The sequence below is a fragment of the Pipra filicauda genome, unplaced genomic scaffold (assembly GCF_003945595.2).
Source record: "Pipra filicauda isolate LSUMZ 115617 unplaced genomic scaffold, ASM394559v2 scaffold357_size738173_pilon, whole genome shotgun sequence".
In the NCBI taxonomy this organism is placed as follows: domain Eukaryota; kingdom Metazoa; phylum Chordata; class Aves; order Passeriformes; family Pipridae; genus Pipra; species Pipra filicauda.
In genome coordinates this window covers 135,783-149,539 of record NW_024104484.1, presented here as the reverse complement: position 1 = coordinate 149,539, position 13,757 = coordinate 135,783, and the positions used below count along the sequence as shown (strand labels likewise).

The following is a 13,757-nucleotide window of genomic DNA, read 5'->3' as shown; positions in this document are numbered from 1 at the left end:
GCCACGCCCCCTCCCGTCTAACCCCCCACGCCCCTGCGGCTTTGTCTCTCTCGCGAGACTCGGCTCGCGTCCCCCGGAAGCGGTGGATGCGGATCCCGGAAGCGGCGGAGGAACCCGGAAGCGGCGGCGGGACAGGATGGACGGTACTGGGGGGCTGGGCCGTACTGGAGGCTCCCGGGGGGGCTGCGGCTGGGCCTGAGGGCGGAGCTGAGGGCGGGAGGCAGGAGCTGAGACCGAGGGCCAGGACACGGTGGTGGGGCTCCCGGTTCTCCGGTACCCCGATCCCCCGGTCCCGGCCGTGTCGCTGACGCTGTGCTCTCCTTCCCTTCCAGACACACTCTTCCAGCTGAAGGTGAGGGCACAGCGGCGGCCCCTCCGCCTCCTCTCCATCCCGTCTCGCCGGTCCCGAGACGGTCCCAGGGCCGGTTCCACCGCTGGTTCGGCCTCATCGGGGCTCCTCCTGCGGCAGGACCGTCACGGGAGGAGCCTCGACTCGCGGGAGTGTCCGGGGGTGCCACGGGCAGTGGGTCGGGCAGCAGAGGCCGGCGGGAGGTAGTTGGGCTGGGCCGGGTGGGCACTGGGACTAGGACACGGGAGGATGGTTCCTACTTCAGAGGGTGGGTAGGGTGGGATACGGAGATAAATCCTGCCCTAGGAACAGGGTGAGGCCCTGGCTCAGGTTGTCCAGAGAAGCTGTGGCTGCCCCATCCCTGGAAGTGTCCAAGGCCAGGTTGGACAGGTCTTGGAGCAACCTGGGCTAGTGGATGATGTCCCGGCCCATGGCAGGGATGGGACTGGATAGTGTTTGAAGTCCCTTCCCACCTGATGCATCCCATGACTCTGCCCCTGTTTTCCCCAGTTTACAGCAAAGCAGCTGGAGAAACTCTCCAAGAAAGCTGAGAAGGACTCCAAGGCTGAGCAAGCTAAGGTCAAAAAGGTGGGTAGGGGTCCATCCTGGGGGAGCTCAGCTCCATGGGGGTAGCTGGAGATCCTCACTCCTGCTCTGGGGGGGCAGGAAAGGGGCAGGTCCCCTCCCCACCCTCTATTCGTGGATCTGCCAGGGGGACGTGGCACATCCAGCAACACCAGGAGGGGTTTAATTCCTGACCCAGGGCATTCCCAGCTCCTGGGGGAGCTGTTCCCTGCTGGGAACCCCCCACTGTGGTGGTTTGAGGCCATGGGGGGGGTCTCTGAGCAGGGATTCCTTGTGTCCCAGGCCCTGCAGCAGAAGAACGTGGAATGTGCCCGGGTCTATGCCGAGAATGCCATCCGGAAGAAGAATGAGGGGCTCAATTGGCTCCGGATGGCATCCAGGGTGGATGCCGTGGCCTCCAAGGTGCAGACAGCCGTCACCATGAAGGGGGTAAGAGCCTCGGGGGAATCTGTAGATTCAGGATGGAGCTTCCCCTCCCTGGAGTTGCATCCAAACACCTTGGGCTCCCCCGTCCCCCAGAGTGACCCCACCAAGCCCGGTGGGGTCAGTTCATCCTATCTTGGAGGGCCTCACAGCAGGGCTCGGATTTATCCATTGCCCTCAGGGCAGCCCTGAAGAAATCTTCTCTTGCAGGTGACAAAGAACATGGCTCAGGTGACCAAGGCCTTGGACAAGGCCCTGAGCTCCATGGACCTGCAGAAGGTGTCGGCAGTGATGGACAAATTCGAGCAGCAGGTGCAGAACTTGGATGTTCACACGTCGGTGAGTGACGGGGGCCCAGGGGGACAGGGAGGGTGGGATCCTGGTGGGATCCCCGCCGGGTCTCAGGGTGGAGGAGCTGTGCAAGGTGACAGGGCTGTGTGTGTTCCAGGTCATGGAGGACTCCATGAGCTCTGCCACCACGCTGAGCACGCCACAGGAACAGGTGGACAGTCTGATTGTGCAGATTGCCGAGGAGAATGGGCTGGAGATCATGGACCAGCTGAGCCAGCTGCCAGAGGGGGCCTCGGCCGTGGGGGAGAGCTCTGTGCGCTCCCAGGAGGACCAGCTGTCTCGGAGGTTGGTACTTTCCTGGCTCCTGGGCACTTCTAGTCCTTCCAGGGAGCCCTCACCAGCAAGAAGGGAAAGAGTTGGCCTATCCCAGGGGGCTGAGCCCTCTCCCTCATGCTCGAGAAAGTCCTCAAGGCTGTGGGGCCACTGTGGCCTGGGAAGAGGGTGGGTTTGGCACTGGACAGTGGATAAGAGAGGGCCAAGACTGGTGGGAGAGGGGTAGGATGGGTGGGAGAGGGGTAGGACAGACCTCCCCCCTGCTCCACACTCGCTCTCAGGCAGATGCTCTACTCAGGGAGCACTTGGCACTGCCCTGCAGACGGCTCTGGAACAGCTGCTCTGCCTGGAACTGCCCCAGGAGGAGCTGCTGCTCTTCCTTCCCTGCCCCCACACAGCACCACGGGCCCATCTGGGCACAGCCCCGGGGCTGCAGTGTGGGAACAGCGCAGGGAGAGGGACCAGGAGGGGGGACAACCTGGGGACGGGGACCAGGAGAGTCTGGAGGAGAGACCAGGAGGAGAAGAGGAGTAAGGAATCTGCTCTCCACGCCGCCTCTGCTGTGTCCATGATGGACGCCCTGAGTTCACCCTCAGCCGCCATAGCTGTGGCTCCAGAGCAGAATTTCTGGGAGGTTCCCAGGCAGATCTGTTGCCTGGACACACTGGTGCTGCCGAGCTGTGGCTGTTTGCTCTGACTCCCTTCCCTCTCCTGCTCTCCCTTCCAGGTTGGCTGCCCTGCGGAACTGAGGCTCCGGCGGCCCCTGCCGAAGGCATCGCTGGAACGGCCGCGGGGGGAGGGGCCGGGACCCCCTCCCGCCACCGTCCCCAGCCCCCCCTGCCTCGAGACTGTTCCTCTGGGGGTGACGGCCCTTCCCCGGGCAGGCGCCGATCCCGGCGGGGCTGAGGAACGCTTTGCTGGGGCTGATTTTAGGGGGGTTTAAGTTGGGGGGTGCTGCTGGTGCTTGGCAGTGCCCCATGTCCCGCTGCTGATGGAACACTAAGGGGACTCTCCTGGTCTCGGGGTGCTGCTCCTCAACTCCTCTGATGTTCCCTGTTCTGGGGCTGCGCTGTGGGTTCCCTGGGAGCTATAAGGGAGGAGCAGGGAGATTCCCTGTGGGAAGAGCCCTATGCCTGGCTGTGGGTCTGGGGAGGTCAGTGCCTTGCAGGAAGGGGTGGTGACACCATGGAATCCGTTCCCTCCCAGTCACTGTCCCCATATCCCACCAGGCTGACCCCCCCCAGCCCCATACCACGAAGTGCCCTTTGGAGCACCCTTCCTGCCCAGCCCTGTGCGTGTCAATCCACACACTCCCCAGCCACTGCCAGCTGGAAATGATTATCCTGGCCCTGACCTCCAGTTTGGACCAGTGAGGACACATGTCCAGCACTGGGAGCAGATTGCAGCAGCTGTGGTGGCTGCAGACACGTCCCCAAATGTCCCCCCCCGCCCAATGGGTGTGACCAGGAATGCTGAACCATCCCAGAGCAGTTCTGCCTCGCTCCCTGTGCCTCATTCCTGGATATCTGCTGTCCCCTCCAGCTGCTGGCACTGGGCTGGGAGTGGGGGCTGCTCCCCGTGTGCCCTCTTGCTGCTCATCCCCCTTCACCTTCCCCTGGGGCTGGAGGTGTTTGTGCCCCTCATGTGACCCCTGGTCACAGAGCTGCTGGATTGCTGGAAGCTCTCCAGGAAGGAAGCGCTGTTTCCTTTGGCTCTTGCAGGAGGAACTTTGACCTCTGGGTGGGGAGGGGGCCTCGGGGGCTACAGGGTCACCTCCCCGGCACTCAAAGCACAAACACTTCCAGCTGCTCTGATTATTTTTCCTGAGTTGAATGGCCTTGGCAGCGTGTGGCTGGTGACACGGAGCCTTCCTCTGTGCCAAGGAGGAGGAGGGGGTGGCTTTGGTCTATACCAGAGCATTTGGATCTTGTGTCACCTCTTGATGGGCTGAGCAGGAAGCAGGGGGACCCCAGAGATTTGTGCCTAGCTCTTGCCCCTCTGCACAGTGTTCCTGTGGGGCTGGGGGCCCTGGACCTGCTCCTTCCCCCCTGGGCTCTATCTCCGTGGTTTCCTTGGTGATTTTTTTTTTAAGCTTGTCTCATTTGCCTTCTTTTTCCCCAAACCGTGCCCCTCCCCTCTCGTGGATTTAAATAAACAATCCCTGGACTCCTGTGTGTGTTGGGATGCAGGGGCGGGGCTGTGGTCTTGCCCTGGGACAGGACCTGGTGCCGAGGGGCTGCCCTGGAGCTGAGGAGAGGAAGAAGAAGGGGCTGCTCCTGCCCCCACAGCCTCTGCCCATCCAGGGGCCGGGAAGTGACTAAGGGTATCAGCTCTGGGAGTGCTGGAGGGGAAGGACCGCTCATTGCACCCCTGCAGGGACCCATCCCCTTCGTGTGGCCAAACCAGGGGTGACCGGAGTGAGCAGGAGCTTGGGGAGGCTGAGGCAGCTCGAGACCAGCTCCCTTCCACAGCGGGGCTGGATCGGCCCAGTTCCCTGTGCCGTTCTCTGGCCCTCGTGGGGACAAGCCGGGCTTTCCAAGGGGATATCCTGGGATTGTCAGCCCACCGAGGGAACCCCCAGTGCTCTACACCCCGGTTCTGCCATCGGCACCTGCCCACAGCAGCCTCACAGGCGGGGATGGGGCTGTGGGGCTGGTGGTGCAGCCTTCTGTGCTCCGATCCCTTCCCTGTTCCCGTCCCGTGCTGTACCCATCCCTTCTCCGTGCCTGTCCGTTCCCCGTGCTCATCCCTTCACTGTTCCCGTCCCTTCCGCGTGCTCATCCCTTCTCCGTCCCCATTCTCTTCCGTGTCCCCATTCCCCTCCCCGTGCCGGGCTGGCAGAGGGCTCTGTGCCCCAGCCAAATCCTGAATACCACAGGAAGATGGCTCTCCTTCTCCTGTCTGTTCTTCCGCCTCCGCTCCGAAGACAGGCTGTTCCCGAATGTGAGAGGAAATTGCTAAGGAGATAATTGAGTAGCCAATTAATTAACTAATGATTAATGGAAGCATCCTGCGGAGGCAGCGCTGCCGCCCTGGCCAGGTGTTGCCGGGATGTGTCACTCCCGGTGCAGTTATGGCGTCCTGGTGCCCGGGGAGGGCACCCACCGGGACCCTACTCCTCTGCCCAACTGGTGACATGCCAGAGTGGCTCATGACACGCGAGGGTGCCCCGTGACATGCCAGAGTGGCTCATCATCCCAACCAGGAGCTTGTGGGCGCTGAGTCCCCGCAGGTCCCACACTGACAGTCGCTGCCGGCACTGCTCGAGCCACGGGTTTATTGTGCGGATGGTTCCGGCAGGAAGGGCTGCAGGATTGTGCCCAACCCGGCAGCCCCCGGGCAGGGTGGCAGGGCGGCAGGGCCACGGTGGCAGCTGGATGTTAAGAGAGCAGGGAGAGGCGCAGGGCCAGTGCCAGCGGCAGTGCCAGGGCTGCGGGCAGGAGCCGGGCTGTGCCGGAGCCATTGGAGTACCCGTAGCTGGTCCTGCACGTCCCGTCCAGCTCCTCGGAGGCGATGGGTGTCTCGTGGGCAGGTGTGCCCTGCAGGGTCCCCTTCACCTGATGTGGGGATAAGGTGGGCTCCTGCTGCGAGGGGCAGTGCCTGGGCCCCACACAGCCCTGCCACCCTGCACATCCCTGTGCCGCCCCATGCCATCCCACACATGTCCATTCATCCCCTGCTCTGTGTGTCCCAGTGCCAAACCATGAACCACATCCCCATAAATCCCTGAATGCCACAAGTTCTGATGTTCCACCTGTCTCTGCTGCCCCAGGTGACCCCATGACCAAAATGTCCCTGTGCCCCATGTGTCCCCTATTCCCTATGTCCCCATGCCCCAAGTGTCCCTGTCCCCCATGTCCCGTATTCCATGTGTCCCCATGCCCCAAGTGCCCCTGTGCACCATGTGTTCCCTGTTCCGTGTGTCCCCATGCCCTGTACATCCCTGTGCCCAGTGTACCCAGTGCCCCTTGTGTCCCCATGGCCCAAGTATCCCTGTGCTCCCACTGTCCCCTTGCTTGCCCTGTGCATCCCAGTGCTCCCCATGCCCCACTCACCTCCTCCACCTTGCTGAAGACCCGGAGCAGGTTCTCAGCCAGGGCCAACTTCACCTCCTGCTCTGTCCAATTCCTTGCCAGCAGCTCGGCCACCAGTGCAGGATAGGTGGAGACATCCTCCAGGCCAGTGGGGAGCCTGTGCCACCCACAGCTCACAGCTGGGCCACCCCTGTACCCCCCCAACTGCCCACACAGGGCACAGGGGAGATTCCCCCCCCGCCCCACCAGCACAGCTCATCCCGCACCCATCACCCCCTTTACCGTGTGACCCCATCGTAGTCCCCACCAAAGCCAACAGACTGGGCCCCGGCCACCTTCTTCACGTAGTCCATGTGGTCTGCGGGCACAGGGGGGTTGAGGTGAGTGGGACAGGGGCATCGCTGCTGCGCCCCACCCACCTGGACACCACCTCACTTGCAACATCAGCCAGTGTGGCTGTGTTCTTGCAGGTCACGTAGTCATTGTAGAAGTTGACCATCACCAGGCTGCCCGTGGAGGCCTGGAGGAAACAGTCCTGAGCCCCATGGCCCCCCACAGCCCCCAGTGTCCCCTGGCCTGCCCTGGCCATGCCCCTGCTCACCACCAGCTGCAGCACATCGTCGGGCACGTTGCGGCGGTGAGCACAGAGGGCGTAGGCAGACGAGTGGCTGAAGATGACGGGGGCTTTGGAGATGTTCAGCACAACCTTCATCGTATCCACCGAGACGTGGGCCAGGTCCACAATCATGCCCAGGCGGTTCATCTCCTCCACCACCGTCTGCAGGGACAGGGACCAGGATGGGAACAGGGATGAGGGTGTGGAGGGAGGTATGGGAGGGTCCCCTGGAGTAACCTGTCCCACAGCTGGAACTGCTTGAGTGGCTTTTGGCAGATGGGACTGATGAGTGGGTGGGTGGGTGGATGGATGGATGGATGGATGGATGGATGGATGGGTGGATGGGTGGATGGATGGATGGGTGGATGGATGGAGAATGGATGGATTATGGATGGGTAGGACACTGCACCCAGGGCAAATCACCCAGCTGGTGGGTGCCAGTACCATGTCCCCCCTCAGCCACTGCTCCTGGGCACTGCTGCCATTGCTGTTCCTCACCTTCCCAAAGGCTGAGAGGCCATGGTGCACCGGCTTTTCCTCCTTGGTGTCCACCAACCAGTTGTCAGCCCTGTGGAGCAGGGAGAGCATCAGGGCAGCCACCTGACCACACCCCCCATGCCATCCTGGTTCCCTCATGCCCGGGGTCCTACCAGGGAGTGTTGCAGTTGTGGGTGAGGGTCATGTAGCGCACGCCCAGGCGGTAGAAGGTGCGCAGGACGCCCAGGCTGCTGTCGATGGAGTGGCCGCCCTCCACCCCCATGAGACTGGCCACCTTCCCGCTCAGGAATGCATTCCGGATGCCTGTGGAGGGTGGGGGGCATCAGGTGGGGTGGGCACAGCACACCAGCACCTCCAGCCCCCCATGCCCCAGCCCCGTGCCCCCTCACCAGCACTGTCGGTGACGCACTCGAAGGTCTCTGGGTACAGGTCGCACATGCGCTGCACCACATCGATCTGCTCCAGCGTGCGCTTCACCGCGTCCCTGTTCTGCGTCTCACAGGGTACGTACACGGACCAGAACTGCCCAGGTACCCCATCAGCATGGGGACACAGACCCGGGACCGCTGCCACCCACCCTGGTGCCCTTGCCCGCCCCAGTACCCACCTCAGTCCCGGTGCCTTCCCCAGTGCCCCTGCCCATCCCAGTGTCCTTCCCAGTGCATCCTGCCTGACCTAATGTCCTTCCCAGTACTCTCACCAGTATCCATGCCCACCCCTGTGACCTCTTCCCACCCTGGTACCCACCCCAGTGTTCTTCCCAGTGCCCTCTATCCACTCTGGTGTCCACCCTGGTACCCATCCCATTGTCCCTGCCCATCTGAGTGCCCTTCCTGGTGCCCCTGCCCACCCCAGGGACCCCTGCCTGCCCCAGTGCCCTCCCCAGTGTCCCTGTCATCCCCATTGCCCCCTATCCTCCCCAGTGCCCTCATTGGTGACCCTGCACACCCTGGTGCCCCCTGCTCTCCCCAGCACCTGCCCCGGTGCCCCCCCCACTGTGCCATCCCACCTGCCCGCCCACGTGTCCGCGGCGTAGTTTGGGGATGTTGGTGTGGGTGTCGTTCAGCAGTGTCAGGTTGGCTGCTGACACCCTCAGCTGGTTGTTGAACCTCTTGAGGAGCTGCCAGGGCAGGTCGTTGTGCCTGGGCAGGGCAGGGATGGGCATTGAGGGGAAGCCTGGTCCTCTGCCCTCCTGCTGCCCAGCTTCCTGGCTGGCTGCACACACAGTCCCTGCATCTGGCTGTCATTCCATTCATCCATCCATCCACCCATCCTTCCATCCATCCATCCACCTATCCATCTTCCATCTGTTATCCATCCATCCATCCATCATCCTTCCTGCCATCTACCCACTCATCTGACCCCTCTGCCAAAAGCCACCCAAGCAGCTCCAAACAGGAGCCAGCCCATGTGGGGACAGCCCCACATGGGACCTCCTGGAGGACCCTCCTGTGCACCCCTCCAAGCCTCCATCCCCATCCCCCACGAGCCCTTGTACCCAGGGAGCCAGCACAGCATCCCTCGGGCAGGACGTTACCACCATCTCCTCTGTGGGATGTCACCACTGCAGGGACATCCTGTCACCCTTATCCTGCACCCAGCAGTGCCACTGGGGAAGTGGGCAAGGCCCACAGGCTGGCTCCCACTTCTCCCCCTGCATCACAGTCCCACACCCCTGGCTCCCCCTGCCCCACTCCCTCTTCCAGTGACTGCTGTGGCACAGCACTGGTGCCACAGGGGGTTCCTGTGGGGGATTGGAACCTCCTGAGAACAGACTGGGGACATCCCTTAAGACATAACTCCACAGGACTGACTCACTTGCCCCAAGCAGGGACTTCCCGCGGGGAAGCCTGACTCCAACTTCCTGGCACCCTGCCCACTCCTGCTGGGCTGCACTGCCCTGGGGATCCCCTCAGCTGCACAGATGGTCCCACGGAATCCCCTGAGAAAGCTGTCCCCTCTCTCTGCACAGCCCTGGGGTGCTCAGCACAAGGATCCCTTGGAAAAGCTGCCCTGCATGGCCCCAGGAATGCTGAGCATGGAAATTCCCTGGGAAAGCTGTCCCCTGTCCCTGCACACCCCAGGGTGCCCAGCACAGGGATCCCCTGGGAAAATTGTTCCCTGTCTCTGCACAGCCCTGAGGTGCCCAGCACAGGAATCCCCCATCGGCCTGTCCCAGTAGGGTTTCCCAGCTGGGTTTTTCCCAGGGTGCTGGAGCAGCCGGGCACCCTGAGGCCCAGACGACCTTTGCTCACCCGTCGATGACTGGCGTGGTGGTCATGATGCGCTCAGCCTCTTCCCGGTACTGCTGCCCAGCACAGGGCAGTGCCAGCGCCAGTGCCAGTGCCAGTACCCACACACTCCTGTCCGACATCTTCTCCTGCTGGATGCTGCTGAGGAAAAGGGATGACCTGCCACCACCGTGTGAGCACATGCACCAGGATGGCTGCCCTGCTCCTGCCGTCCCCTCCCACCGTCAATGAATAACCAGGAGCGTGGCGTCGCCCCTCCCTGGGTGCCCTGTGCCCGCCTGGCAGTGCCAGTGCTCCATGGCCACAGCCTCCCTCAGCCCAGTCCCGGTGGCTGTGCCGTGCCGGGGCCTCTCTGCTGAGCCACGGTGACACTCCCAGCCCCTCTAATAAAGCCCAGATTTTTTGTGGTTGGGAAAGTGCCAGGCCCATCCCCGCCTTTGCCTCCCCAGCACTGGCATCCATGGGCACCCCCAGCCTAGCACTGGTACCCCAGGCACCCCCGGCACCCCCGGAACCCCTGTCCCCGCTCACCCTGGCCCTGGGACGCTCAGGCAGCTGCTGTCTGCGACGGCTCTGAATTATGTTTTCCAGCTTGCGTGCGGCGGCAGGGCTGGGATGGGCTCCAGCCACCCCAGAGCCACCCCCCACCACGGCGCCGGAGCCGCCACATGCCGGGGGCAGCAGTCGGGGTGGCACAGCCATGGTGTGGAGCTGCTGATGGTCCTCCACGCGTGCTGGGATCCCCCGCCCTGAAGCATCCTGAGGGGAAACTGAGGCACCGTCATCTGTGGGGACTGAGCATCCCAGCTGGTTCTGGCACGGGGGCTGTGGTGTCCTTCCCAGCAAGGCCTTGGTGGGGCTGCTGGGAATGGCAAGGAGCCACGTGGAGGTGGTCGGTCCAGCTGGCCACCTCATCTTGGTGTGGGCTGGGATGGGAATCCCTTCCTGCTGCGTGGTGCCAGCTGTGGGGAGCCCAGGGTGGGGCACGGTGCAGGACTGGCACCTCTCAGGGTCACCGTGGGCTGCTGTGGCCGGCAATGCTTCCCGGTGCCCTTGTCGAGGTGACCCGGCTCCCCCGACTCTCCTGGACGCGATTGTGGGTCTGGGCATGCAGGAACCCATCCCATCCTCCCCCCCCCCCCCGCATTCTACCCAATCCCATCCCACCCCATCCCGGGTGTCTCCAGCCCCTGCCAGCAGCGCTCTCCCGTCGATGGCCCCAGTGCGGCCGGATTCTCGGCTTCCCGGCAGGAATGTGCCGGGGGAGTCCAGCCCCCCGCCCGCCGGGGCCGCTTCCTCTTTCGGCGCTATTTAAGCGGCGCCCGGCGCGTCCCACCCGGGCGGGCCATGGATCGCATGGAAGTGACCGAGACCTTCGCGGGCATCGCCCTGCCCGGCCACCTTCACACCCAGGAGTCCCTCGGCTTCGCCGCTGCCTTCGCCTTCCGCCCCACCGATGTGCTCATCGCCACCTACCCCAAATCGGGTGAGGGGCGGGGGGACACGGGGACAGCGCTGGAGACCTCCGGCTGGAGGGTGGGCGCGGGTCGGGCTCTACCGCCGGGGCTGGGAGGGGGCTGGGCTCGGGGACACCCGGACCACTGGCACAGCGTGGGGACCCCTGGCCAGCGGCTCCCGCCCCCCGAATACCCTGTGCTGCTGCCCCACACTGTTCCAGCCCCAGAGTGGTGTCTCTGTGGGGGTCCAGGGGGGCCACATGGTACTGCCATCCCAGCTGCTGCCCTGGGACGAGCTGAGCTGTGATGGGACAGGATAGGTTGGGATGGGATTGGCCAGGATGGGACAGGACAGGCCAGGCTGAGCTGAGCCATTCCATGCCAAGCCAAGTTGTGCTGATCTGCTCCACAGCATGCTGTGCCATCCAATGGCACGTGCCATTGCAGTGCCATGCTGTGCTGAGCCATGCCATTCCATACCGTGCCGTGGTGCCACGCCATGCACTGCCCTATGCTGAGCTGGCCCTGCCCTGACTCCCACCTCCACAGGCACCACCTGGATGCAGGAGATCCTGACGCTGATGTTCAGCCTTGGGGACGCCCGCCCAGCCAAGACCATTCCCAACTGGGAGCGGGCTCCCTGGCTGGAGCAGATCTACTGCCGGGAGGCTCTGCGGGACACAGAGACCCCCCGGCTGCTCACCACCCACATGCCCGCCCACGTCCTGGCCCCTGCCCTGCAGCGCAGCAAGGCCAAGGTGAGAGGGAGACAGATGGTCTGGGGGGATCCCTGATGGCCTGGGGGGATCCCTGACAGCCTGGGGGGGTCCGCGCAGGGACATCCTGAACCCATGGGGCTTCCCACAGCTGGGGAAATAGCAGGAGCTTTCTGAGCCAGGTGGAGCAGAATCCTCCCAACCGTGGGGGTGACACTGTCCCCCCCCCAGGTGATCTATGTGGCCAGGAACCCCAAGGATGTCGCTGTCTCCTTCTACCACTTCCACCGCCTGGCCAAGTTCCTGCCTGACCCTGGCTCCTTTGATGCCTTCCTCACGCAGTTTCTCGAGGGCACAGGTAAGGGCTGGGGGTGTCCCTGGCAGGGGGGACTCAGCCTCAGGGCCCCCCATCACTCCCTGCCTTCCCCCCAGTGCACTACGGCTCCTGGTTTGACCACGTCAAGGGCTGGCTGGGCCAGCGGCACCTCCTGGACATCCTCTACGTCACCTACGAGGAGCTGCACCAGGTGAGCCCTGCAGTGTCCCCATCCCTGTCCCTGTCCCCACCGGTGCCCAGCGCTGACCATGCCCTTGCCCCAGGACCTGTGTGGCACAGCGCAGCGCCTCAGCACCTTCCTGGGGTGCCCGCTGGCCCCGGGAACGCTGGCAGCCCTGGAGCAGCACTGCAGCTTTGCCGCCATGCGGGACAATGCCATGGCCAACTACTCCCTCATCCCCCCCGAGATCATGGACCACAGCCAGGGCCGCTTCATGCGCAAAGGTGAGGGGGTAGGGCCTGGGGGGATACGGGCAGTACAGGGGCAGCATCCCTGACTCCCTCTGCCCTCCGTCCGCAGGTGTGGTCGGGGACTGGCGCGACCACTTCTCTCCCCAGCAAAATGCCCTCTTTAACCAGCGCTACCAGGAGGAGATGGGGGATGTGGAGCTGCCTACGCAGTGGCCCATGGCCTGAGGGACCTGGGGGGACACTCACCCCAACCTGCTTAGAATCATTGCAGCAGGAGCACTCTGCATAGGCACCCCTTGGCACCCCACAACACACCCCCAGATGTCACCTGGGGCAAGGGGTTCCCACGGGGCTGGGGGACATGGCACTGTGCCACCTCCCTGGGGATGGGGGACTTTTCCAGCTGTGCACTGTGGCTCTCCCTGTGGCCTCACTCCCTCCAGGCAGGGGCACATGGCCGTGACCCCTCTTTCCGCCTATCCTGCCCTGCGGAAATAAATATTTATTGCCGTTCCCAGGCAGGCCGTGTGTTCCCACGGGCGTCAGGCGGGAAGCGGGAAGCCTTGGAGTTATCAGGGACACATCGGGGTGGGGACCCTTCCTTTGGGACCTTATCAGCAGCCAGGAGCAATGGCCAGGCAGCCAGCCCGGGCTGTGGCGGGGTGCCAGGCTCATGGGGGGTGCTGAGCTCTGTGGGGGGTCATAGCAAGGTGACAGGTTTTGCCAGCGGAGCCCAGGACACAGAGGCAGCTCTTTCAACAGCACCCAGGGTCCTCCACCCCTGGAGTCTCCCTGCCCCAGGGCAGCCCCTCCCAATGCCACCTGCACACCAACATCTGCTCACCTTGCCCCAGTGCACACCTTCCCAGTGCCCCCTGCACCCCAATGCCCCCACCCTGCTTCAGTGCACCCCTTCCTGGTGCCCTCTGCACTCTGATGTCCCCACCCTGCCCCAGTACAACCCCTCCAGATGCCCCCTGCACCCCAGCATTCCCCCATCCTGCCTCAGTGCATCCCCTCCCAGGGTCCCTTCCACCCCAGTTCCCCCTGCCCCCTGATACACCCCATCCTGCCTCAGTGCATCCCCTCCCCTGGAGCCCCCTGCACCCCACTGCCTCCATCCTGCCCCAGTGCACCCCTTCCTGACCCCTGCACCCCAATGCCCCCCATCCTGCCCCAGGCTCTCCCCAGTGCTTTGGGAGGGGGCCACAGTGTCCTGACCATCCTGTTTGGATGCTCCCCCTGCCCATCTCCCCTCCTGGGGTATTTGCACGTGGGAGCTTGTTCCTCCCCCCCCCCCCAGCACTCCGGGGTGCCCCAGGCAGGCAGGACACCTCCCAGCCCCTCTCCTGCCACTCCCCAAGGAATTGCCTTGTGGAGCGCAGGCACTGTCAATAATTACCCAGCTTCATTATCCAGCCCCTGCAGGGTGAGCACAGGGCCAGGGTGAGGGGT

General features: G+C 63.9%; 3 protein-coding genes across 4 annotated transcripts; 2 read left to right on the top strand and 1 right to left on the bottom strand.

The window, feature by feature from the left end:
- The first annotated feature begins 59 nt into the window (after positions 1-59).
- Positions 60-4,152, top strand: CHMP1A (charged multivesicular body protein 1A). Its single transcript, XM_027744574.2, has 7 exons — positions 60-143; positions 333-352; positions 860-937; positions 1,217-1,363; positions 1,568-1,696; positions 1,806-1,993; positions 2,709-4,152. Exons 1-7 carry the CDS (start codon positions 137-139, stop codon positions 2,728-2,730), a joined length of 591 nt encoding a protein of 196 aa, XP_027600375.1. The 5' UTR covers positions 60-136; the 3' UTR covers positions 2,731-4,152.
- Positions 4,153-5,241: 1,089 nt separating this feature from the next.
- On the bottom strand, positions 5,242-10,252 carry DPEP1 (dipeptidase 1). Of its 2 annotated transcripts, XM_039384468.1 has the most exons (11): positions 9,913-10,252; positions 9,385-9,519; positions 8,139-8,271; positions 7,519-7,651; positions 7,282-7,432; positions 7,130-7,199; positions 6,617-6,793; positions 6,451-6,535; positions 6,298-6,373; positions 6,037-6,172; positions 5,242-5,538 (listed from the first exon to the last, which is right to left on the bottom strand). In XM_039384468.1, exons 2-11 carry the CDS (start codon positions 9,501-9,503, stop codon positions 5,362-5,364), a joined length of 1,257 nt encoding a protein of 418 aa, XP_039240402.1. In that variant the 5' UTR covers positions 9,504-9,519; positions 9,913-10,252; the 3' UTR covers positions 5,242-5,361. The 2 variants fall into 2 exon arrangements, with proteins under 2 accessions (XP_039240402.1, XP_027600374.1); XM_027744573.2 differs by lacking the exon at positions 9,913-10,252 and having other exon boundaries at positions 9,385-9,563.
- Positions 10,253-10,728: 476 nt separating this feature from the next.
- Positions 10,729-12,820, top strand: LOC114000305 (sulfotransferase 2B1-like). The gene is made up of 6 exons (XM_027744557.2): positions 10,729-10,867; positions 11,388-11,596; positions 11,786-11,912; positions 11,987-12,081; positions 12,155-12,335; positions 12,412-12,820. The coding sequence occupies exons 1-6, from the start codon at positions 10,729-10,731 to the stop codon at positions 12,525-12,527; spliced, it is 867 nt and encodes a 288-aa protein (XP_027600358.1). The 3' UTR covers positions 12,528-12,820.
- The last annotated feature ends 937 nt before the right edge of the window (positions 12,821-13,757 follow it).